The sequence below is a fragment of the Anguilla rostrata genome, chromosome 8 (genome assembly GCF_018555375.3).
Source record: "Anguilla rostrata isolate EN2019 chromosome 8, ASM1855537v3, whole genome shotgun sequence".
In the NCBI taxonomy this organism is placed as follows: domain Eukaryota; kingdom Metazoa; phylum Chordata; class Actinopteri; order Anguilliformes; family Anguillidae; genus Anguilla; species Anguilla rostrata.
The window spans coordinates 16,431,250-16,457,839 of NC_057940.1; the positions used below are offsets into that span (position 1 = coordinate 16,431,250).

General features: G+C 40.1%; 1 protein-coding gene across 1 annotated transcript in view; it reads right to left on the reverse strand.

The window, feature by feature from the left end:
* LOC135260955 (activin receptor type-2B) overlaps positions 1-21,375 on the reverse strand; it is a 49,310-nt gene extending 27,935 nt beyond the window's left edge. The window contains exon 1 of the mRNA XM_064346717.1: positions 20,882-21,375. Coding sequence (XP_064202787.1) covers positions 20,882-20,933 — 52 coding nt within the window. The 5' untranslated portion in view covers positions 20,934-21,375. The remainder of the gene's footprint in view (positions 1-20,881) is intronic.
* Positions 21,376-26,590: the final 5,215 nt, after the last annotated feature.

A 26,590-nucleotide genomic window follows, 5' to 3' on the forward strand; every position in this document is an offset into this window, starting at 1 on the left:
CCTACTCCAGCTGGATGACAGGATATAGCCTACTTATTGTCATTGAAAATCTTCACACTAATTATAAACTATAATATCACAACTTCAACAACATCACTTAAGAGGGCACCTCAGATTTATTATGGCAGTAAATGGTTGTCACATTTCCCCGGTGCGGCCAAAGCATTGGTCTGTGCATACCTGATTTCACAATCAATAGCAGATGGACACAATGTAACATGACAGCATTTGATATAGACCCTATTTGAAAATAACTCTGGGGTGATCATTCACCCAATAAATGCAAACAGACAGAATTAAAGAATGCACAAATAAACAGACAGTTGTAATTTTATCTAAGAATAGAGAAGAGATAAGAATAGCTACTAGGGACTCAGTATTTGATTTTAGTTAAATTATGTTTTAATATCAATGATGCCTACCCATGATCACTTTGTAGATATGTTTGTAAATGCTTCAGGTCAATTTCTTAGTCAACCCAACATTTTATCTTTAAGAAATTTAAGACAAGAAAAGTGAAGTAGTGGTTCTGGTGAGTGGACCAGGTCAATGTGAATCCAAAACCTGTTCTTTTGAAAGCAACAGGCCAAGTTAATTTATCAACAATACAATTCTAATGTACAGAACAATGCCTTAATACAATGTCTTATTTTATTCTGTTCAAATCCACAACTGCAATGAAATTGAGTGAGTTCCTCTTTTTGCATTTCCATGCAAGTTTAAGAAAAATCTTTTTCACAAGTGTAATGTTTAAAAATATGCACATGTTTTGAGAGTCCTGTTCTTGATACCAGATCCAGACACCAGTCCTGGAAGTCAACTGGGTGCTGCCTTTGTCTCAAACAATAATTCTTAAGTTTTAAATCTTAATTGAATGCTTGCGCTGGTTCTCTTCCCACATAGGCAGGAAAACTTTTTTCACCAAGGAATGTGGAGTCTGCAGCCATACCTCATAACTTAATCAAATTAGGCCTAGTTAAATTACAGATGACGCTTAAGAGCAGGCATGAAGTTGCCATGAAACCACAAAATGGATCAGCTCTCCCTGTTCACCCCTGCTTAAACACTTAACAGAAATCTTCTTAGAAGAAGAAATGAATTTATAAGAACTCTCTCTATACACAAACGTTATCTCATTATTTTAACCATAGATTACAGCAGTTAACACATCCATCGCATTGCGTTTACACATCAACTCTGATTCATTTCCAGACCGCTGGGAAAATATTCCTGCTTTTTACTTTTTACCGCAACGGTGGTGGAAACATGATGGCCTTAGCATGAAAAATCAGAGGAAAAAAAACTTGCTAAAGTCTGCTCTTGTAAGTCACTGCTAAAAACAGGCTACAACTGCGACTGCCATTTTACAGCCGTGTAGTCAACACAAGTAGAGGGAACATTAAAGCCAAAATCAGGACAATGTCCTTTTTCCCATGGCGTGCAGGAACTGGCACCGTGGGCTATACGTGGCAAATTGTGGTCACTCACTCACTGACAACCTTTGAGGGAGGTTTGGTGGGACGCATGCGCAGGTGGTACGGCACGACATTTTTAAGCATAGCTTTTTTGCCTAACGTTACTTTAGCTAACCCTAACATGTCCGCGTTTCGCCTACTTTAGCTAACCTAGTTAGCGCGTACGGATGCTATCCTGCACACATGAGTAGGAGCTAAGGACACACAGCTACAACCACCGATACAGATGTATGGACACACGGAGGGCAAAAAAGAATGTTACAGAGGTGAGGGCGAGTCATAGCAAGCTAGCTATAGCCTATAGTACGGAAGGCAAAACAGCGCTTTAGAATGTCGCCAGCAGTGTATGCACGTGAGCTCGACAACACATTTCTCATAGAAAAGGTAGTTTGTAGCCTTTTTTTAGTTCATTACAGTGGTGGTAAAAGTGACAAGTAGTAGCCTAAGTGGTACTGTGCTATGCCTTTATTGATCGCCATACAAAGTTCATGTAAAGTAGCTAGCACAATCTGCATTCTCCATTACAGTCAGTGGCACCGAAATTTTCTGTCACACCCTCAATAAACGGCAAAACTCCCAGTAGAACATTGAATTAAATCTTTTAACGTTATATATTTTCTGAAACGTTATCAATTCCGCTTGGCCACAGTGAAACTAGGTGATATGAGAGTATAGTTTCTATGTAAATTATGTCAAAAGGATTCAGCCTTGTTGTTTGCTATCTAAACTTCACAGCACAGTCATTGCGGTTATCATGATTGTAGCATGAATTGTCTATTTTCAACCAACTGCTATATAAATCAACCAAAAAATATAGTTTGCCAAGTTGCGCCGTGGGTCTGGACGGTTTTGTGCTTGTTAGTACACTGTCCACACAGAAAAGATCTCTGTAGTTTCAGAGCATGCGGGATACGTTGGGCTCCTTTCGTTCGTGGGAAAATCATCCCATTTGGATGGATTCATAGTAGCAGACAGCATCTGACATGCATAAACTACAAAGGAACACGGAGTCTAGCAGTACTTGCAGTGCCCTCGGGGAGAACCGCCCTCTGGGCCAAAATGTTACCGTGAGCAAATTCTGATCCCCCCTCAATTTGCAGGTGAGCCATGACCGGAATATCTGAGGCAGACGGACTGAAATATGCTGAAAAGTTTTGGATAGAACGCCCATGTGCCACACAAGCACCATACTGTGAAAGGAATGGGGCTGTGTATAATTTACCATGCCAACATCTTCTGTAAATGTAAACATGTTCATTTGATATTACAGCTTGGAATAACAACCATTTCCATAGGCAGTTACAGTTTTAAGGTGGTTTTTGTGTCACCAATCCCCTTGGGTATAGTGCTGAGGTCAACAGCTCTGAATTGTGTACACCATTTTATACAGAATTATTTCACACAGCAATGTAAATGGTTTGTTTTTCATGGGCAATGTGATGTGCTCCTTCTGTAGCATTTTCATGCATTTTTTTCATTAATCTTGTGTGAATCCTTCAGACAAAGATCCGGTAGCATGTGCTATTTATCAGCATATTCAATTCATGGTGTATTATATGATGAGCACTTTAATGCCAGTGCCATGCGGCCCATGCCACTTCCAGAACATTCTTGCACATTCTCGGGGGGACACAAGCTTGAATTTTTGAATCTTCATTTATGCTTTGGCACATCATATGTCTAAAGAGTTTCTTAGACAGCCAAATATGTACAAAGGTTGAGCAATAGCCTATTCTATATTTAGATCACCCAAATGTGACCCTCGAAGATCAGTCGCTGGGGAGGGGGGTTTGATCGACTAGCCTAGTCAGTCAAGCGAGTACTTTTTATTATATGCTATTATTAAGCTACATCCTAATTATACAGGCTTTATGGTCATAATAATCAGCTGTGGTGCTGCGCCACAGAAAGATTTAGAGCACCATGGCAACATAAATCCCGCAAAATCACATTTTTAATGTGATTACTGACAGCACTCAATACAAACGAATGAAAAATTATCTGATCACCGCAATGCATGTGATGCTCAAAACTGGCACCTATAATACTATAAGCAGTGTATAGCCTATTATCCAAGTTTTAGAGGAAAAAAACCCATCTACTCTCATACACTGTTACCAACATGGTGACCGAGTTGGCAACTTTTCAGACCAAAAAAAAAAAAGAAACTGACCAATCTCGATTAAACAAATCTAGTGACATATAAATAAAATACGCCCGTAATATAAAATAAAATACTCTTTCTAGGCATCTTTTCAGAAAATCTTCCTTCTTCATGTCACATGTTGTCAAGTAGGCTAAATGGGTGCATCATGGTATCAATATGAAATTTAATGTATGTCATTTAGCAACATCTAGGCTAGCTCATTTTGAGCATGCCTTACTTACTTTCAGAGGGGAAAAGTTGCCACCTATGATCTTGCACACCTATCAAGATTTAGCACAAAGCTGCCTAAACTTCTCAGGTAGATCCAGTGCAGATATGTAATGCCGCATGTTTTTAAAAAGAAACCAATTTGACTTTTTGGAGTGCTCTATGAATATATTTATTATGTGTAGAGTGATTAATTTATTTTGTGTACTTAGGATGTACACATTGCCTATTACTAAAATAAACACTCAACTTGTCACCATCACCCACGTAGTGCCATGAAAAAGTATTTACTTGTTTCCTGATTTCCTCTATTATTGCATATGTGTCACAGTGAATGGTTTCAGAGGTTCAGACAGAAATCAATATTAAACAACAGGAACCTGAGTAAACAAAATAAATTTAAATAATTTCATTTATCTAATGAAAATGTTATCAGAAACCATATCACCAATGTGAAAAAGTACCTGTCCCCTTAAACTTTATAACTGGTTGCACCACCTTTAGCTGCAAACTGAACTGCAACCAAATACTTCCTATACTTTGATATCAGTCTTGTACATTGCTGAGGAGGAATTTTAGCCCACTCTTCTTTGTAGAACTGCTTTAATTCAGATTAATTGGTAGGTTTTCAAGCGAAAACGGTTAATTTCAGAGCCTGGTTAAAATTTGGTTAATTGGTTGATTAGCCTAACTAAAGGGGCAAATACTTTTTTCACATGGGTGATATGGGCTTTTGATAACTTTTTTCCATTAAATAAATGAAATAATAATTTTAAAAATGTGTCTTGTATTTCTCTGTCTAATATTACATTTTGTCTAAAGATCAGAAACCATTCAGCGTGACGAATACGCAATAATAGAGGGCCCTTTAAATGTTGTGCAGGGCATCGCGCTCATGTAGGGTTGGAGTTGGGCCCGTTTCAAGCTCTAGCTGCAGGTTCAATGCTGTGGTATATTTGAACATGGCAATAAACCTGAACTGCTTTAGCACATATTCAGCTGTATAAATGTAAAAATGTATGTAAAAGTTTAAGTAGCTCTGGAAGAGGCCTAAAATGCAACTGAAAATGCAACTGTTTAAATGCAAATGCAAATGCAATGCAGAGCAGTCAGTCGTAGCAGAAGGTTCTACCAATGCCTTCATGGTCTTGGTCTTCCATCTCCCAAATGATCATAAGACGAGAAACAAAAACATTCTGCAAAATGCGCTCACCATCTACTTCTACTGGGTGCTACTGCTGTGCCATTTGCCCTTTGACATTCTACTCATTTGTTCTTGCCTGGCAGCCCACAGTTTGCTTCTCTCCAATCATTCTCCCTCAACACTTTCCGATGAATGCAGTGTATTCTTAGATGACCCCCTCCAACCCCCACAGCCATCTGCCAGGTCTGTTGTTTGAAATGAGCTTTGTGGACACTTACTTTTGTACATTCCAGAGTTAAAGGCTTTCTATCCTTATATAGAAGTGGGAGTCATTTCTGCCCCTTCAAGGACTGTTACAAAACCCCCAGTACTGGCTTCAAACAGAACAGGAGAGGGAAAAAGATGGAAAAATATTTAAATCAAGGAGACTGCAAAATGGCTCATAGTGAGGGAAAACTGGTTGAGCACCGGACATGTGGGACTTAAAAAGGAGGAAATAGAATGATGTCACAGACACGGGGAAAAGCTTCCCAATAATGATTTCAAATTTCAACAATACGTAGAAAATGTTAATGGATGTTGTTCTGTGGTAATTATAGATTATAGACTGGTAGAAAAATGGTGAGGAAAATGTGGAAAATTTAGTCATCGCCATTATGCACAGGTACCACAGCACATATCAAAGTCCTGGCTCCAACAATTAATGTATCCTTGCTGATTAGCAAGTAGAGTTACACCAGAAAGCTAGACTATTTTAAAAACAGATCAACATTCGGCTTTTACAAGAGATGCATTTTCACAAAAGAATCTTACACATTTCATCCACACATACATTTACATATAAACCATGTGGCTGAATTAGGATGAGTTCCATCAGAGGTGACACATTAAGGAAAAAAAAAAAAACTGCCTGAAGTAACAGTTCGTTACTATAAGTCTCTTACATGGGGGACTGCAGTGCACAGGTATAGTGCTAAATAACTTTGAATTGGTGGCAGAAATATTGTTTCTGCGAATGCACTCTAGTTGAGCACACCACACTGATTCCATTCAGTATACATGCACAGTAAGTGGAGCTTCTGTGGTCAAGAAAGAAAATTTTTTTATTCAAAATACCGTACAACATGAATTAAGCTGAAAATAGGCTTCCAGTCCTTCCCAAGGCTCAATAAACAATTAGGCTATACACATCGGCCTCAAATCTTCCGAATTGACAAGACTGCTACAGTCAAATTACACCATGCTACTTCTTTAAACAGTGAGCCTGTCAACATCTCATTTGAACCAAGAGAACGCATTTCCTGTCAGGAGGGAGAGAAGACCGATGAATAAACACAGTTCCACATTACTCAACCGAGTCCAGAGATCTGGGGGAAAAGATGACCGCGCAGCGAAGTGGCTCATTCATAAAACCAAAAGCCATATCCTCGCTCATCACCCTCCTTACAACGCTACCTCCAAAAACACTCAGCCGCCACGCTCGAGCCCGTCGCTGGCAGGCAGCCAGCTGGACGCCAAAAGGGGCTTTTCCTTCTCTCCCGCGCCCCCTCATTCAGATACTTGCTCTTACACCCATTCTATTTATAGCTGCTGGCGAGAGACCAGCCACAACTCGAGCGCATAACCACGGCATAAAAATAATAAGGGGTGGGGGAAAGAAAGGGGGCAATAATGGTACACAAACTCCTGATTAGGCTGACTGTAATACTCCTGGTGTGTGCCAAACTGTGTGTGCGAGCTTGCAGGGGGGGCAGACAGGGGGGGAATTTAAGGTCAGGCATTGAGGAGGTTATGGAAGGTTTGCATGCGGCAAAAACCAAAATGGCCGTCCTCCTCCAGGAATGTGCCTCGGCACTACGAGTTACACGCCGAAAATGCTCAGCGTAAATGTTAACTCTGTCAGTGCTCGCGACATCATCTTCAGAGCCAAATGCTTTCTTTTCATTGGTTCAGTAAGGAAGAAAAAAGGTAGGAAACACTCAAAATCAGTGAACACCTAGCTGATCACATCTCGATACTCTCACAACTCTGAAGTAGCCTCATGTTTACCTAATGTTGTGTATTGTTTACAGTGAAAATGTCAATTGTATGGATTGATATTGTCCCGATTTAGATTTTTATAAGTAGCATCAGAAATGTGCATATTGGGCTAGCAGTGTGCAAACAGGCTTCAGTCAGCCAGTTAAAATAGAATAGAACAGAATAATTATTTTCATTGTGATGTAATCAATCATTGAACGGGAGCAGCCTATTGTCTGAGAATAAAGACCCCGGAAACAATGGCGGCGCATCGCGCAAACTACTCAGTCACTGTCCTCAAAAAGCATGGAAGAACACGCACACACAGGGAAAAAACCGTTTGTGCTTTTTAAATCAGGGTTTTATTTAGGTCCTTCTTCGGAAAATAGATTTTAACATGGCCACGGAAGGAAATATTATCAATTCAGAACACACAGGAGGCAGATGTAAAGCTTACAGTTTCTGAGGGAATTGAAGCTTTGTGTCATTTCAGTCCACATGCTGTTAACACTTTCAGGTCTAACCACTGTGTCTTGTGTTAATGACAAGGTGAAAATACTATAACCCTCTTGTGGTGCATTCTGAATTTATATTCATTGCAGTGTTGTGGATGAAACATGTCATAATGCAATAAAGACTGTAATGCTTCTAAATATTCGGGCTACACTGGCTGCAACTGAACAATTCAATAGAAAAGTACAAATCCTTTCCTCATTTTCTCAGATTCTATGAGCTGGTATTTTATTTGATGCTGTAAATCCATTTATTAATTTACTAGCTTATTGGGGCAATTTAATTTGATTAGAGTACTTTTTTATTGTTTTCATCCCGTTTTATCATTACCAAACCTTCCACATCTCATCTAGCTACAAGAAACACAAAGAAAGAGAGCTAAACACACAGCTGCTGATTTTTAAATTAAATTAATCGACCAGTGTGGTAGCTCTGAAAGAAAGGTATGAAAAGTGGCCCCTCCCCCAGGCACCCCCCAGTAAATGATAGCCATTGCTCATGCTGCTGCTGACAGCTATTGGTGGGCCTCCTCACAGCATGTGGTCAGCCCTGGTTTTCCATGATAAAAGGCTGACCACCCTTCCATTCTCCTTCGCCAACTGCCCTGTCACACCAGGAAAAGTCTTACTTTCACCATATGCACATTGCTGGAGAATCCCACTCACCTCTCGCTGAATGTGAAAGAACTCCCGCCTACACCCCCCCTACACAAAACACCCCCCTCCCCCCAAACACGCTAACACCCCCCCCTCCCCCTTCCCTTTGTCCTCAGAGCTGAACTGGAATTCCTCATAAGAATTTACTGCTACACAATGTGCATCACATTTCCTTTCGTAAGCGAACTGGAGGGAAAGGCATTTACGCTATTTTTATGCATTTTGAAAACAAACATTGACCTAGTGCTAGGAAAGCAGAGCTGATGGGTGCTGCAAACGGTTAAAACGTGTTAAAACCAAACACAACACTAGGCTGTCATTTTGAAACTGAATGCAGTTACATCAAACTAACTGGTCAGCCTACAAGCTACTCGCTCATGTGTTCCATATGAAATTACAGCAGATCCATTTAGTTCAGGTTATAAATAAATAAATAGCTTTTTTCGTATAGCACTTATCAAGCATAAACAGCACAAAGTGCATTACAGATATAAAAACAGAGATTAGAGGTGGCAAGACCGATTCACCCGCTTGCTTTGGGACCCACAAAGAGCGCTACACAAACACAATCTGGCATCACCCCCATTACCGCGCTCAACGACGCCTAATTATGCTTTCCCGTTTGCTCCAATCAGCAATGAGCAGGAAAGGGGGCGGTCCCAGCCGAAACCCTATTGGTGGCTGGTGACAGCTGGGTGACGGGATGGGAGAGGTCAGCAGGGAGGCCCCGGGGTCACCTCTCTACTGCTGGAGGAGTGCAGATGAACGCCCCCCACACCTCCATCTGGAGACGAAAGAAAAGAGGATAGGCATCTGCTGCACACGGGTCTGACAAGAAAGCTCCTGGGATAAAGGGCTGGGTACACCCAGAGACCAGACAGGGGGGAGGGGATGCTGGGACAGGAACCAGTAACAAACGATGGTCCCGAGTCCGATTCCGGCTCACTGGGAAATCGGGAGCTTTAAATTCAGACTGAGTGGCGCTCTGCATCCGACGTGCCGTTGTTGTGTGGCAGATTACGGTCGGCAAGGCTGCACGTGGGGAGGACCTGAATGGTTAGCATGCAGCCAACGAGAAGGCCCAACAGGGTGGACTGTGCGAATCCAAAGCGGCCCCGCAAGATCGCTACTTTCCCTGCTGACGATGAGAACACACCACGGGGGAAAATTTGATCATCGCCTTGCTGCCTCTTTATCCGTTACAAAATAAACCTACACCTGCTCATGAATTGGGTTGAAGAAACTACCGAAACATCTGTGACAGTTATTTAGGGTAAGCGGTGGACTCAATTTTCACCTCCCCTGTCACATTTCTCTTCAGTGAGTCAGTTATGCTTATGAAGTTCTATCCATCAACTGAATGTCCCAACTCCTGACACTGGCACCACTAGTGATTTGTGTGGCAACAGGCACAGTGCAATTCTGCATCATAGACCCCTGGCTTCCTTATTGGGGACACATTAGGAATGGATAGCCTAAGTCCTTTAATGCATTCTAGAATTAAAGCCCAAGTTTGATCAACTTTCCCAAGACAACCTTCCCCACGACCTAAAGTCAAGACTGGTTAGTTACACAATTTACAACTTTCAGCCCTCCTGCATTTCACATTCTCTTAGAATCTAATTCACGCACAAACATCATCACAGTATCTCTTCAACTGGGAAGGAGCAACAAAAAAATAAATCCAGTGGCCACAAAACCCAGCACCCCCACTCCACAAACACCCCTCGTGACCCGACATACCACAGCACAGACAGAATGGCACAAAGGCCGGGGGGGTGTGGAGAGGTGGGGGGCCACAGGGACCCGAGCGCTGCTCCTCCAGACAGGGCCCCCCGACTTCTTTATTATTGTCCGCTCCCCAGACGAATGGCTAACAAAGGAGACGTCCCGTCGGCAGAAGGGGGCTCTTTTTAACTGGGGAGCGCAAGGCCTTCACAAACCATCAATCCCACACTGAGAGGCACTCACCACAGACCTAACCCCCCCTCCACCCACCATTCCGTTCTCCACTCTTCCCCAAATAAACTCCGCTGGCCACAAAAGAGCGATGTCAACTTGACATTAGGCTTGACTGACGCACACTGAATAAGCTATCCTTCCCACTGTTTGACTTGGGAGAATTACAACTTTTGCTCAGCTTCCGTTTGACTAGAAAATATGCAGAGAAGTAAACTAATGCTCAGCTCTCTCTCTCTCCCTCTATCTGCAAGGCAAATCAGGACACTGGGTAAAAAGTAGCTGGCAGTGGTAATGGAATATGTAAAGTAAGCTCTGCCAATCATCTTTAAAAGGTGCACAGCGTGGTTCTGTGATGGAGCAAACAACAGGGAAAGTGTGTGTTACACATGCTATGCCTTCATTAATGGACAACTGGGCCTTGGAGTTTTCGTGCGCCTGTGTTCAACTCAACTACACAAACAAAGACTACATTTGTGAAGTACTGTTCCTGAAACGCACTTCACTCCGGCAGCTTCTCCAAGATAAAACTTATCTCGCAACGGTAAGCAGAAGAAAGACGAACAGCTCGTCGCCTTGTCACCACGCCTGAGCGTTCAGCAGGAATGGTGGCCATTTTACAGCCCGTTCATTACGGACATGTTAAAACGGCACCCTGGGTGGTTCTATGAAGACACAGAATGCAGGGAAAGTGGTGGGCTGGGCATATAAAGCATGCCTCTTATCTATCTGGACTTTGTGTGTGATTGGTACAGTGCATTAAAATGAATTTGTCCATTTCACTTTTTCAAGCTTCACTTTTTTTAAGCTTCATTTGAAGGCTGACCGAATGATCACGGAGGACGCAATCGCCTTAAAAACAGAAGAGAGGAGAATACACAATGAATAGAAAAAGAAATGAATGCTGGAACAAAGCACTTCCTGATAGCCTTGGAAGAAGCATCTCTACTAAAGTCCAGATGTCAGCTGCTAGCAACACAAGCCATGAGTAAACCACTTGAGACAGTAGTTTGAAACACTTGAATATCAAAAGATCAATACATTATGCGTCGTGTAATTTAAAAGGTAGTTTCACTCGCTTCGCTCACATCTTATCTTGCTACATTTGTCTTGATAAAGAAATAAACTGAGCAGTTGGCAAACTGCTTCTTATCAGTCAGGCTCTGCCTTGGCAATGATGTAAAAAACAACCTTCCCTGAGATACACTTACCATCCTTACATATCAGGGCAGGGAAACAGAGCTACTCTGAACTCACTGAACTTTTTTGAAATGTTATCCTGACCACACACGGTCACGGACACAGTCCTTCATATGTGTCCAGGAATTTAGTGATATTACACATGCAAAAATTCCAATGGCCCATTTAAAACAGTAGGAACCCAGGAAGAAACAGCTTGGACCAAAGTCCCAAGTGTAAACACATGCACATATCATAATAAAATATCCTATATTCAGCATCTTACAACTAAGCAAAATCATCCCCTGTAATATATACTGAGAGTGCAGAGGAGCGGCTCAGTTTAAGTTACTTCAAAATTAACTTTAATATGTCACAGCACATCCAACACCCAGGGATCAGTACACAGAGTACCCCCTACACCCAGCTTCAAACAGAACACAAGAGGAAACAGGAAAATTCAAAGAGGAATTCTGAGGTGTCCCCAAGCATAATAAAGTTTAAAAAGTTTTATTTTTTTAAATGAAAAAGTGGAAAATTACTCTGCTTTGAATGTGGTTTTTGGTTTAGACTCTGAACTACACGTACAAGACAGGAAATCCAACCACACCCCCCCTCAGGATATGCAGGATCAGCGACTCCATAAACAGGCTCCTTGAGTTATGGACACTTCTTTGACGTTTTTAACTGTCCTATGGCAGCCATGTCAACTTTTCTCCGGCACTGTGGATACAAGCTAGCTTAAAAAGGTAATACATACAAATGTTTTACGTCAATACATACATACACACATAGGGTTCATCAGAGGATGACTTAAGCAAACTTTTTTTTCCCCCTCTGTAAATTTTTAAACGCTTGTTGCACTTTGACAGATTGTAAATGAGAAAGAAGTGGAATTAGGCCTATGCGTTACCACTTAAACATCTCCCATGCCCCAGAATTAAAATTGGACTGCCCGGGTCAAATTTCACATCAATCAGACATACTGCTCAGAGGAAAATGTAATTTAAGCATTTTTATCAGTACTATCCAAAATGTCAGAAATCTGTTTCAGTGGATACATAGGTCCTTCCAGGAAAATTGTCCTATACCAGTAGATGAAGTAAGATTGAAAGCTTTGTGACATAACCTTATACAAGGTAGAAATTTAGGTTAGAAATTAAGGTTTCAAGCAACAAAGTTGACACACAAGTTCATTTGAAGTTGAATGCTTTTCAAGCTCATTTGTGAACATGTAAACAAAACAAGCCTGCTTATCAGATGAGAGCTGAACAATTCAGCCACACCAAAGAAACAGGTGATGAAGGCAACATCTGTACTAGAGTTAGCCTAACTAGTTATCCTCATTACAGAATAGCTGGGAAACTAACCAACTTAACTATCCAAAAACGAAGGCTCCCACATTGCTGCTTCTGTGTTAATCTTACGCTACTACCTCGCATGCACAAACAAGACAACAGGTTCTACTCTCACACAATGCATAAACCCATGTTTAGAAAACAATAGCAAGGTATGAGCTTTTAAATATGCTTTTCTTTTTGCGTCAGCAACTCCTTGGTGCCTATGTAGCTACTTAGAATCTGAATGTCAACTAACTATGAACTTAGGAAATTAGAGCCTCAGCTAACAGCAGGAGGCTGAACCAGTCTGGTTAAACCAAACAGACTGAAGCCAAATTTCATCTCTCTGCATTAACACAGCATACTTTCACACTTCATCAAGGGGAGGCAAATAAATTAGTCTAAAATTAGGAATCTCACACTCTTTGAAATCTTCACAACCAGGGTTTATTTAATAATAAAATAAATAAATAAATAAATAAAATCTACATCAGTTTGCTCATCAGTGAATTACAGGACTCTCTGTTCAGATTTTTCAATACATGTTAGAGATAAGATCTAATCAGAGACTAGAAGCACATCTACCATTTTATCAGCAGAAAACTGCACAGAAGAACATCCACCTTCTATCAATGTTGATGTTTGCTCTTGCATGTACATGCGATTGTACTTTGGTCCCGGCCCTGTTCACCTGACCTTTTTCTGGTAGGTACGTCAATCCACCCAGCATTCCGGAGAGTTCTAAGAATCTCCCTTAGAGGAAACATACTATTTTTATATAATTTCTTTCTCCTTCCCTTTTTTTGAGTTTGGGATGGGGGGGGGGGGGGTCCTGGAAGCCAGTGGTGCTTTCTAATATGATTTCAAGGAAACATGCTCTCTGTCAGTTCTAACACAAGCAAGAACACAGATTTCAGAAAACTAACAAAGGGAAAATTCTTAATTTCATTTTTTTTTAAATCTTCTTACTGGAGGGCATAATCTCTTCAATTTGCAAATATTAATAGGTCATACAATTAAATTCTCTAACAAATGTAATAGTTGCATGTTGAATCTAGTTGAAAGTCATTATTGGTTTTGTTATTAACATTAAACATCAGGACTTTGGATGCAGGTCCTACTCATTGTTTAAATACCGGGTCAGTTGCTTCTGTTGTATCCAGAAATTTCTTTAAGATTCAAACTGACAACACCCTTGAAATCGAACTAAAGGACGTATGCAAAGCCACCGTTGAAGCTGAATGCATGCTTCTCATTAAAGTTTGAATCATCACTGTCCTCTCCTTAACTTGATCAAAAAGCACACACATAGATCAGTAAAGCTGACATTTCTAAATTAATTGAGGTGTCAGGAATTTACATTTTCAATTTTCCCAGAATGTTCAAACATTTTACTGAGGACAATATGTTAATTAGTTACTCTTTCACCACAACTGACTGACTTTTAAATACACTTTAAAATGCCCTGGTGCCTTGTTGGCATTCCCCATTAAAGGGGAAGTTCACTCTGGATAAAAGTGATCATTTGAGCTGTGTGTATTGGTTCCACAAAACACCAGCTACTGTACAGTAAATATCTCCGTAATAATCCCTCATCTCCAGAAATTATGAAAGTAAAACCAGACAAAGCACTTGTCCCACTCCTTCGAAATGCCATTTTCACATGGTAAGAAACTCAGACACTGGAAAGGATTGTTCCAACACATTGCGTTTTCACATCACACATGCAATGACACATGACTTGACGTGTAAAATTGCAAGCACTTCCACCGACCCTCCGGACAGAAAATTTTATACAGAAAGAACAGAGTGTAGGCAATGCAGCACTAAAAAACAAGACTGCAGGCAACATGTATAGAACAAGTATCACTGCTAGGACACTGAGAGACCTAGATTCTGCCTGAAGTGAGATTTAAACATATGTTTTAATCCTTGTTCTCAAGATAGGCTTGTGACAGAAAGAAGAATATAATGCTTTAACAATGCAGTCAAGGTCTTCAGTCATGGCCTACTTTCACAGAACACCATCTAACAAAAACACCGCCACCCACCTGAACATAAATAACTGTAAATAAAATGTTCATGTTTAATATTCCACTTTACAATACATTTCCATTGCAGTCAATTAGCAGAAGCTTCTATTCAGTATTAATTACACAGTTCTGTACATACAGTGCATACATGCATTTACTGGAGACTTAATTAACTGCTTCTGTAGTACTGCTTTAACGAGCCTGAAAATGACATGCCCAAAATAAAATGTTGCTATTCTTGAACCCTTCTGACTACAGAAATAATCCTGGTCTATTGCGAAATGCAATCGTTTGGAGTTCGTTTTCCAAGAGTCGCACACTAAATAGCTATTACTAAAACAAAGTAACAAAAGCTCAAACACAAAAACAAGTTTTTTCTCACCTACGTTTTTTTGAGTGGATACAGATGCTTGTGGCTGTACCTAGTGAACTTGGAGCCACAGCCAAAACACTGGGCAAATCCTGGTTCAAAATTGATGAGTACCACCAAAAATGAGCATTCTGCATTGTTTTTTCCGAATCTATGTCTAGGCAAGTTGGAGACTTCAAAAGGACACTAGGTAAACAAATGATATTAAGGTTCTTTAGAGGTGTAAAATACCACATATTCTATACCATATGCTTGCAGAAGAAGTGTGCTGAAATTAGCTCACCTCCCCCCAGCCAGTTACCCTCCTCCTCCCTTGCCCTCAAAACTTTGGTGTGTATGCAATGGTTTAACAGACAACAATGATAATTCCTCCAGAGAACTTCTACGTAAATAATGGACATTCTATCGATGTTTCTCAGAGCTTGTTTTTGGAACTAAAAACTACTATGGATTTTGTTTACTGGATCCTTGCTGTGATAAGGATACCAATTTTACCATGATTCACGTTGTCTGGATTTCCAAAATGTATAGAATGTGCGGAGCCTACAAGCTTGTTTTGCCACTGCACATTATGATATAAGGCAACCACTGTTGCCAAAACACTGGCATTGTAAAATAGTTTATAGTGATAGAACCGCAAGTCTTAACATTTTCAAATGGTATATTGAGCAGCCAGATTGATTGAAAATTGCACTGTTAAAAAACGAGTGAGTGCAAATACACCCACTCCAGCCTGAATATAGGCCGGTGCGAATTAAGGACTAAAGTAATCCAGGTTCAGTACCTTGCTCAAGGGTACAACAGCAGCACCCCATCTGGGAATTAAAGATAGGCTATAACCTCATAGTCACAAACATAGTTCCCAGGCCATTAAGCTGCACTGCCACCCAGCAAGTAATGCAACTGCAAAAACTGTGCAGGTCTATTTAGGATGTGAACCCTAGCCTGGTCCTGGGGGCTGCAGTCCAGGGTCCCATCAATGCAATAGCCACATGGTTTACTGTTCACCCTGAGGTAAGCACCAAGCTTGACCTCTGATGAGTCATGCAAAAAATACATATATACATTAAAGACATGGATCTGGGGATCACAGCCCTACAGTAGGACTGGCATCCTCTTCGGGGGGTGTGGCCTCCTAATCCAGCCACCTGACACCACAGGAACTGGAACCAATCTGGACATGGTTGTGAACCTCGCTCACTGACTCACACACATGCAGGCACATCCGTGTGTAGATAATACTTAAACATCTTTATGCAATTTTTCCAAGAACTTTCAAAGAAAGAACATCAATGGCATTTTCAATAGCAGGAAGGCCAACAAGTAACATTAAGGGCACTACATAGTGAATGCTGCGGAATAAATTGAAAGACATTAAGACCCCTTCTTACAGTATATCAAGCCTTTGTGAAACTGTTAATGTTCCATATGACTACTGTGTACAATCTTGAAAAACAAAGTTTGTGTATTTTGTGTGTAATAATGAAGAGCCAAAGATCAACGCACACTTTTGACAGCTAACCAGTGCATTCGCTATTGAATCCATACAGACAAAAACAAGCCTTTATTGTATTGCTGGGAATGTCATACCAACATAAGCAGTGTGTTAATTAATCACACTTCTCTCATTATGTGATTCAGAGATGGGGCAGTATGGGTTGCTGCCCCCCTTCAAAAAACCTTTTTATCAGAAATTGAATATATTTCACCAAAAGTCCCTATATCCAATGTCTGTATGCATTTCTCTCTAATTTCAATGTTTTTTTTTTAGCATGCATGCAGTCTCCAACACTCTGGTCTACAAAGTACATCAACAGCAGGTTACATTAGTTGAACACAAGTTACAGCGCACTCGTGTGCATTCAAAATGTTTGGAAGGACAGAGATTAAGCTGCATGCACAGTCCACTGTTGTTGACACAGTGCACTGCAGTTTAAATCAGCGTGCAAGTCCCTGATAGGCTGGTCTGGGAACGTCAGCGGTTTACAGTTGAAACAGGAGTAAGACACCAAGGAAAAATAAAGAACGAACACTGAAAGGAATGTGTGATAATAGGCCTGGAACGCCACAAATGCCATTTGGGTGAGAATGCCCAAACAGCCGTTTACTTGAGCTGCTTTAATTAACCTGAGCCTTTCTGTTTAAGCAGTATCTCGGGCTGCACATCGGGTTTCCATTTCACCTCATGATGATTCAATGAATCAGTTCCAGTTTTATTCAGATGTGACTCCTTATGTCACACATCATAAATGCCCATTACAGGAACTAAACAGATATTCCCAAATGTGTTTTATTTAACAATATTCCCAAGCAATGGGAACAGATTTGTTTTTACTATTTTCTGGATGCTATTTGAATACAAATGTAAAAATATATAAATGTACATGTGTTGTTCAGATAAAAAATGACTGGTGAGTGGTTTATTTTTCTTCTTCCTTATTTTTTTTTCTTCAACATTAGTGATCTTTGTTCCACACCAGAGGAAAAAAAAATATGTGCTGTGTCTTTAAATCCCAGTTCTAGCTGGAGGCTGCCCATCCCCCACAGTGCCACCCCCTACTCCCTGCCCCCTCAGCCAAAGCTAAATGCAGTGAAGAAAATGCATTACCACCGATTGACTACAGAGCATAATGCATCCCCTTGCCTCTTTTTTGGGTGCCAGATTGGGAGGCAGGTTTTATGCTAACAGTTAAAAACCACAGCAGTGACCACTCTTCGAACCCCTGGCCACCCACCCCTCAACCTCCTCTGCTAAGCCATGCGGCCAAACCTTTGCAAACCTACACACAGTTGAGATACTGTTGTGACTGATCCAGCAGTCATGTGATAAGGGGGGGGGGGGGGGTATTACAACATCAGTTCCCATCCCCCACTCTCTCTCTCTCTCAAACACACACACACACACACACACACCGTGAGCAAGCATGGTTTCACAGGGAGAGCTAATCCACACTGGAGCTGCCTTGGGTTCTCTGTTTGCGTGCAGTCATATGGGGGAGGTGCTTGCCACTAGAACAGAGTGAACGGACAGATCTCGGAATAGGGACCTCAAAAGCCCTCTTTTTCCTATTAAGGGAACATGTGACTCACTGCTGTAGGATACACCTCTATATTTGATAATAAAATTGATTCCGCATTCATTGTTCCCGAGCAGACCAGAGACGGGAGTATTATTTTAAGAGCCAGGTCAAGAGAAAATACGCAAAGGCGCTGGGGTCATCAGGACACCAGAGGCCAAATCACAACTGTATTACCCATATGCTAGTGTATCTCTGTGCCTCCGCCATACTGGAACAATAAAAAATAAATAAATAAATAATTATTATTATTATTTTTTTTGCACTGACTTCGTTTAACATTCATACCATTACACGTTCAACTTCTATGACACCAGTAAGCTACCTTAAAAACAGATATAAAAAATGTATACAATTTCGTTTTGTGAAAAAGGGCCCGGAGAAACGCAAGGCACGCGGTGCATGGCAAATCGTTGCATGTCCTTACGTGGCATCGCTTTAAACATGATGCATCGCCATTCCAGCGAACGCGGCAGAAAAGCCATTTGTTCAAGATGTCTCAGATTTTCTATGCAATTTTTCATTCTGGGCCAGAAAACAGGGTGCATTTTCAGCAACTCATTTCAATATCGGCCGAGAGGTTTACATTCGTAATTGTAAAGGGACTCATGCATACAATTGTTAATATTGCAGTCAGACACATAATGGAACTGTTAGCAGAGGAAACTACAGGCAAATATCATTGGCATAAACGCTGTCGAATTGCATAATATAACCAATGACTTTACAAACAATACCGCGAAAACCAAAAGGGATCGCATACTTTTTGTTACCATTTAACATCAATGGGGATATAAACTGAGGAGGTCTGTGGGGGCGAGACCATCATACACGTTAAATTAAGGTACAATCGCTATTGTCGAATTATTTTAAGCAAATCAGCATCCAATTATAATACTACCTTGCAATCGATGGTGCACTAAAGCCCACAGCGAACCCCTAGCATTTAAAACCAAGCTTCTGACAAAGAATATTAAAACACATGGCCAAAAATTCAGCCAGTTCCTTTAGCAAACATTACATTTCAATCAAATGCACGAAATACAGAAACCTAAGGGGGTTAGATTGGTATTTTAATACACTATATACCATAAAAACCGATACAAACGTATTTCATCAATCCCTGCGTTGCACCGACTCATTCTTATATCCGAATTAAAAACATCCCCACCCCTCTATAGATATGTAGTATGTCATCTAATAGTTAAATTTCATAGGGAAAAACTACAAAGACTACAATTTAATAACGGTTAGTGGCACTATAATAAGGTAACGTGAGGAAAATGTCTGTGTGCGATCATTGTAACTAGGGTAGAAAATAAAACATTATATGTGGTTACAATGTTACAAACTACTGCTGGGTACCAGAAATGTAAAAGATCCGTTGCATCATTTCATTTTAACACAATGAAAATACGCACAAAGGGTACTTTTCACACCCCCACCCCCACCCTCAAGTACCCCTCCCCGAAGTCGTGAAAACAAGGAGGGAACTGTGCAACAAAAGCAGGCGCGGAGGATAAACTGTCCAATAAATACCTTTAACTCCCTCTAAAAACGATAATGGTGAAGGTGATGTCTGTTATTTCACGAAATATTAATACACTTAATATGTATCGATGACTATCGATTCCAGTAGCTATGAAAACAAACCGAAATTTCAATTTTATGAGGTAAATTTAAGTAATACAATTGAGCAAGTTTACGACTGACGCCAACTAGATGTTGCTGGTAAAACAAAAATCAGACGCGAAGACGCTGAAAAAAGTTTGAGGTAGAAACATTTAATTTCCACAACGCCTTGTGATGCAGGCTAAAACGTGCATCTCAAAGCCATCGCACGTATTGAATTGGCTGTTTGTTAATTGCATGGTTTTAATGGAATCCTCAGTGAGCGTGCACAGCACAGATGAAATAGGCTACTGCAGCGAGAAGTACCAAATTGAAGCGAATCCTGCTTTGATGCACGTGGGAAATCCAGAACACATGGAAAATTGTCAAAGCAAACGGAAACCACTGCGGTTTAAGTCTTTATCTCAAACTGTGCATTGAATCAACTTTACCTGAAAACAAAACAAGGCTACACGACTAGCCAGCCCACGAACACAAGCATCCTGTCATTAATTCATGTTTCATTTCCAAGATGCTTGCCTCTGATGCATCTAAATATAAATGTCACGAGGCTTACCATATTTAGATGGGAATAAACTTTGATGAAACTTAGCTCGGATAAATGTGATAATTCATCAGGCAAGCGGTAGTTAAATTGCAATTCTGGGCAATTGTCGTAAAGACATTTGATAATAAAACATGCTACAGAAACATAGTATTAGTTATAAGTATGCTATAATAGACTCAATTTAACAAATACAATGGTTCTACGCATGGCAGGCAGTGGGATCGCAGTCATTGATAGCTCGTCGGATTGTTAGCAAACAAACACAAAAGCAAGTACATGCTCTCAATTACAAAAATGCAACGTTTTTAATGCTTACACTTAAATAAATATAGAAAACACCACAAAGTTGATCAAGTTATCGATACGTTGACCAAGCAGTGCTAACCACCACCTCTGCCTGTCCCGCCGGCAACCTCGTATCGATCGCTAGCTTTAGCCATGTTAAATAAATCAAACAGTTTGTTCTCTGGTTTGTTTGCTGCTTTCGAGTTGCGTTGATATTGCCGCATACACATCTACAAGAACCATACAACAGCCAAGGCAAAATTAATAAGAGTGCTTACCTGCACAAAAAGTTCCCCAAAGAAGTGTAAAAGTGAGCCAGGAAGCAAACATATTCCTTCAATAAGAGAGAAACACAGCGGATTTTCCCCTTTTAAATTTATTTTCCTTTTCGAACATTTAAAATGATGTTCTGCCCAACGCAGCGAGCCAATGACCCCGGGCCTCGGATGTCCACCGCACCGAGAGTTTGCGTTGCTTTTGTGTGTATAGTCCCAATGCAACAAAATTGCACTGGTGGGGAAAAAAAAAAAAAAACTTTAAAATATAGAAAAATCCATGGGAAGAAAAATATTTCCAGGTTTTCAGTCCGTAAAAAGAAGAGAAACTACGCCTTTCTTATTGAAGATTTTTTTACAGCTCTGATGTGCGCGTTACCCTATTTCCCCTAAACCGCTGAAAGCCAGAGAGGTGGTGTCTGAAACTGACACGCAGGGAACTGAACTGAGTCCAAAATGGCTTCTGAGAGGAGAGCAGCAGCGCAGCCAGCAGGGAAACCCGGATGTGTTTAAATACAAAGAAAGGAATGCAATCAGGGGCAGGGGTATGGGAAGTGCAGTAATGTTGTTATTGGGCTTGCGGTGGGGATCGTGCTAGGCAGATCGCCAGAAAACCAGAATAGCAAGGAAAACGTACGCATTCAGAAGAACGAGTGTATCTGGTTAATGTCCAGTATGAAAATAAAAAAGCGCTATTTTGAGATTCTCCCGCGGGAGTGCAGATCCATTGGGGAAACGCGAAGGCACAGGAAAACGTAAACGTCATGCACAATATTTCATCGAATAAGCAGGTGGACCCGTTGAATAGCAGGAGCGGAGCAAACATAATGTGCTGTGGGTGGAATTATTGGGTATATTAGAGGAAGCTGTTATTATCGTTGTGCGAATTTTGGAATATATAATATTTCAGATTGAATATACTCCGTTGTAGATCGTCAAACCGTAGCCTGCACAGCCTTTCTCCTAATCATAATTAACAATAAACCGAACACATGCTTCAAAGCCGTTTTCACATTCTAGAACACGCGGCAACATTTATTACATTCTTTATCACTCATTGGAAAACCAACACGAACAGACTTCTAGAATTCCAGAATTCTATTAAAATTCCAGAAACAATTTTTCATGTTCATAATCATGCCCACCTGTCGTGGTAGAATGATCATTGCAATTATTAACATAAATGCATGGTTTTAATTTGTGTGGGCTAGTTGTTGTTACATAGTACGTGCTGTGCCTCGCAAAATTATTCAGAACCTTGCCTCGGAGCTTAAAATTAATACACTTTTAAACAGGAATTCATACGATCTACACACTACACAGTGTTAAAGAAATACGCTCTATAAGGATATCAAACATACTGTACAGCCTAGCATTCAAACAAAAACCTGAATAGATTAAAAAATAAATTAAATACATCAGTGTTTATGAGATCCCTCAGTCAAATAGTGAAGTCCAAATAAGGATTTACTTACAAAGGAGTTTACAAAACAATGTAGGGTTCAAAAAGCACATATCTGCAGAGGGGTATAAAAAGATCACTCGGTAAACAGCCCTTTGTTCACAATGAAGTTTAAAAAAAAGATGTATCAGCCAAGAGTGTCACTCTGCAAAACTGGCCTGTACATCAGTGACCAGAAGGTTGTCGATAATAACAAAACCATCTGCAAATTCATATGCAATTTTCAAGAAAACTTTTAAGTGAGAGTTGTGTTGTTAGTTCTGATGTAATTGGACCATTCTAGCCAAATTGCCAAGTGTTGTGTTTGGAGCAAACTGGATGCAAACTGCTTTTTTCTGCGTGCATGATGTCAGCAGCTATGCTTCCAAAATCTGACAGTCAAACCACTTTCTACATTTATATAGCTTTACACCTTTTAAGGAAGAATCCAGTTTATATCAATAACCGATTAACTGTGCTTAGCAAATGAATCAACCTCACATCTGGAATTTTCCATTGTATCTGAATAACATACTAAAAGCTGCCTTGTGGCAGCTCGGTAATTCAATGGGCAGGCAATGAGATAAGTTAATGGTGAAACTAATGTTGTCAGACAGTTGAAAATTGATATTTATTGCAGGTTTGTTTGTGGAAGTACTCAGTCAGAACCAATTCACAGCCTGTTTAGCCCAACCACTTTTGGTTTAAGTGTACATGCAGGTCAAAGAAAACCACATTCCATTACACTTTCTTGAAGGTGGTTTGGTAAATTGGTACTAAGTTCTACAATCATTTGTTCACTTTCATTCTAACTTTAATAGTGTGAAATGTTGGAATACACTGTAAAGAGTCAATAGTCTCTTATGTGATCATTTGTTTATTTTTATTGTTAAAGGCATGGAATTCCATAGACTACCGTGGTACAGTATAACACACACACCCACACACACACACACACACACGTGGCAGTCCCAATTTGCTTTCAACCCTTTCTGGTGGCGCACACATACCCAATATCAAACAGTGTAACGGGATAGGCCCTTTTCAGGGTTTCCTTAGTGAAATAACCATAGTGACTCAGACACAGACACTCAGTACTTTCAAAACATTTGCTTCTTACTTTTCAGTTTAACTCCAAAAGTGTACAACCAGTAAGGGTGTGTACATTATGAGACATTATTTTAGCCAATGGTCTACATAAAGTAAATAAATGAAATCTTTTTTTGTGTGAGATCGCAAGCTTACTCGCTAACTGCTAATTTCCAAAACTTTAAAGATGGATCAATATTGATTTTATAGATATATGTTCTCTGTCAGTGACAAAGCAAACATTCTAATGTATATTTCTTGCCATTTCACTTAGGACATTAGCTTGATATTGTATTATGTCTTACAATGTAAGCCCAAAATAATACCCCCATGAAATTCTTTGTTGCAGCCTAACGGACGTAGGCCCATCCGCATGGGAATAGGTAACTAGGCAGCTAGCAGGCAATGTGATTGCATTAGTTCCATCTTATTTACTGCTGGTTAGCTTGCAAGTTATGCTTCCTGCATTTCATAAGTTACAGTCTATAGTTCTTTCACTGTATCATCCAGCTGGCAAACATACAGAAAACACATGTAGTTTTGGTAGGGCATTCAAATTACTGAAATCAATACAGTTTGCATGCACTTCATACTGTGGGTTCTGTGCTAAGTAGTTAACTAGCTTCCCATAGCTTCCCTTTTATATTGGTCTGCTCTGGCAGTGATCATTTCAAGCTTTTGTGCAGCCATTGCGAGCATCATTGGCAGGGAATTATCAGCTGCGTTCTGCTTTAAAAGAACAGGAAAAGCTGTGCTTAGCTCTAGAATGACCAGTGTTGATACAATACACAGAGTGAAGTACACAGCCATCAGTCTAAGAAACATGCAAATATAGTATGCAACAATAAGACATACGGTGCCTAATTATCCATGTAACTGCCATAATACATGAATGTATAATACGTAAAATGTACTATTTGAGCAATCCTTAAACAGATAAAAAGAGAATAATATTATCAGTAGAAGACTAAGGATTTTCTGGGGCCCCATCAGCAAGAGGTGAATTGCCCGAGGGAGACAATTAACGTTAAGACCAAAGTATGATTCTCTCATATGTGTTCTCATATTTGATCCAGCCACACGTCTGCTGAACAAAGGCATGAACTATCTTACAATCTGCCATTATTCCATGGTCTTCATGTCACAAGTTCAGCTTTCTAACCTCTATGCCACAGAGCTGCCAGTAAGTGTTTTTGTTCTGTGGGAATAGGTACTATAGATTCAGCAAGAGTGCTCAATTTGGATTTTTTCTGACTTCAAGGAAATGTTACTGTAAGTACTTACACATCCTGATCAGCATGACATACACATGAGAGTGTTCATGAAAACTCAAAAAATAACATGGTTCAATGATTTATTGAGTAAATGGAAATAGAAATGTATGGGGACCAGGAAAGACAAATATTATTGTTTTGTTTGCTGTGTTTTAATTAATTGTTGGTCAGATTCTTTCTGTTCATGTACCAATCAGAGAAGCAGCTTGGTTAAGTGTTAATATTTGGGATGTTGTGTTGACGTGAAAATCAACGGGTGAATTTTAACAATAAGAGTCATACCACCCCTTCCCCCACCAATATATATTATTATTATTCATAATAAAGTGACATAGTCAATAAGGAAAATATTACTCCTACTGTGCACACACTTGTTAGTCACAGAGGAAGGCATTACAGTGTGAGTTCCTATTTGTTTTCTGCTGTTGCTCCACAGTTATATCACTTCCAGCAAAGATCCTGCAATATCAGCTGGCATGGGATGAAGCACAGCAAATCCCATCCACAGAGAAAGCTTCTGTAACCTCGCTGTAACACAACAAACAACAGAGGAAGGAGGGGAGGGCTCTCGCAGCATCACGTGAACGTAGCACAGCTTTGCGGTGGACCTGAGAGAGCCATAAGCTACCTGCTTTTCAATGCGCTTGCAGTGGTGTCCACATTCATTACACAGAAGGCCTCTGTTTATTTATTTATTTATTTATTTTTGAAATGGGTGATTATAATGGGGGAATTTAATGTTTGCCTCTTCAATAAAGCACCACAAACATTAACCCGTACCCAGGCCTTTGTTCCCGAGTTCCCAATTCACTGAAAAGTTGCTCTTAAGCAGTTTTAATGTAATATGTGACACTATGCATGTTTGTTCACAGAGAAGGTTATTTATAATGCTTCACACATTAAAAATTACCGGACTATTTCGAAGTCCACAGATGTCACACTGAAGTCTGTCAGCCTTTGAGTCGTGTCCATTTGGCCAGTTTTGTTTACGCTATGCAAATGAGTAAGGATCTAATTAGTCATAAATTCTCCAACAGGTGTAACTTTCTTTTCCAGAGGAGTTCATCTAATCACCACCACAGAGCTTCAAAGGGGTAATAATCATTAAATCATGTTTTTGAGTTCAAGTATCCTGTCTTTATTTGATACGTCACATTATTCTTATTGTTAAAAAATAAAATGAAATTACACCCTGCCACCACATTTTGTGTAATAAAAGAGCAATGCCCTGCCACTCAAAGGTGAAAAGTTTCTTTTAGTTTTGGCTGGAGCCCAGTCCACATCTGTGACATAGAAGTAGGTTAAAGCCTGATTTTATGTAAGCAAGTCAATGCCCCCCATCCTTGCCCTTCCTCTAGATTTATGAGTAAGTATTATGTATGCAAACTGATCTAATAGGGCCTATGTCTGCACAAATTACCCTGCTCATTTCAAACCACCTGTACAGTGAAATTGTGAAAGCCTGGGCAGTGATTTTTTTTTCTATTTAGATTAGCTTAGCTACAAATCCTTTTTTGTCTTTCCTTGTTCCATTCCAGTTCCATTTTCTGTATCGTACTTCAGCTCTATACATTATTTGGAATTTTAGTAACTTGTTGTAAGTAGTAAGCCATATTTTATAGTTTGTTTGTTCTAAAGATTTTTGGTAGTTAGACTACTTTTTAAAAACGGTGCATAGCTTTTCCAGTTAGTCCTTTCTAATTGTAGTATTTTCCTATTTTAGTATTTTTTTCAATTGCAGCAAGTTTGCTAAGTCTGGCTGTTTTCTAAATTTAGCTGAGATAGCTAGCATGCGTTTCACTTGCATCCATGGCTGTCAGACCACTACCAAGTTACTCACAAAATGATGTCATTAAGATTGCTTCTGTAGTTTAATATTCAAAGTGAAACCATTCCATAATGGCTAGC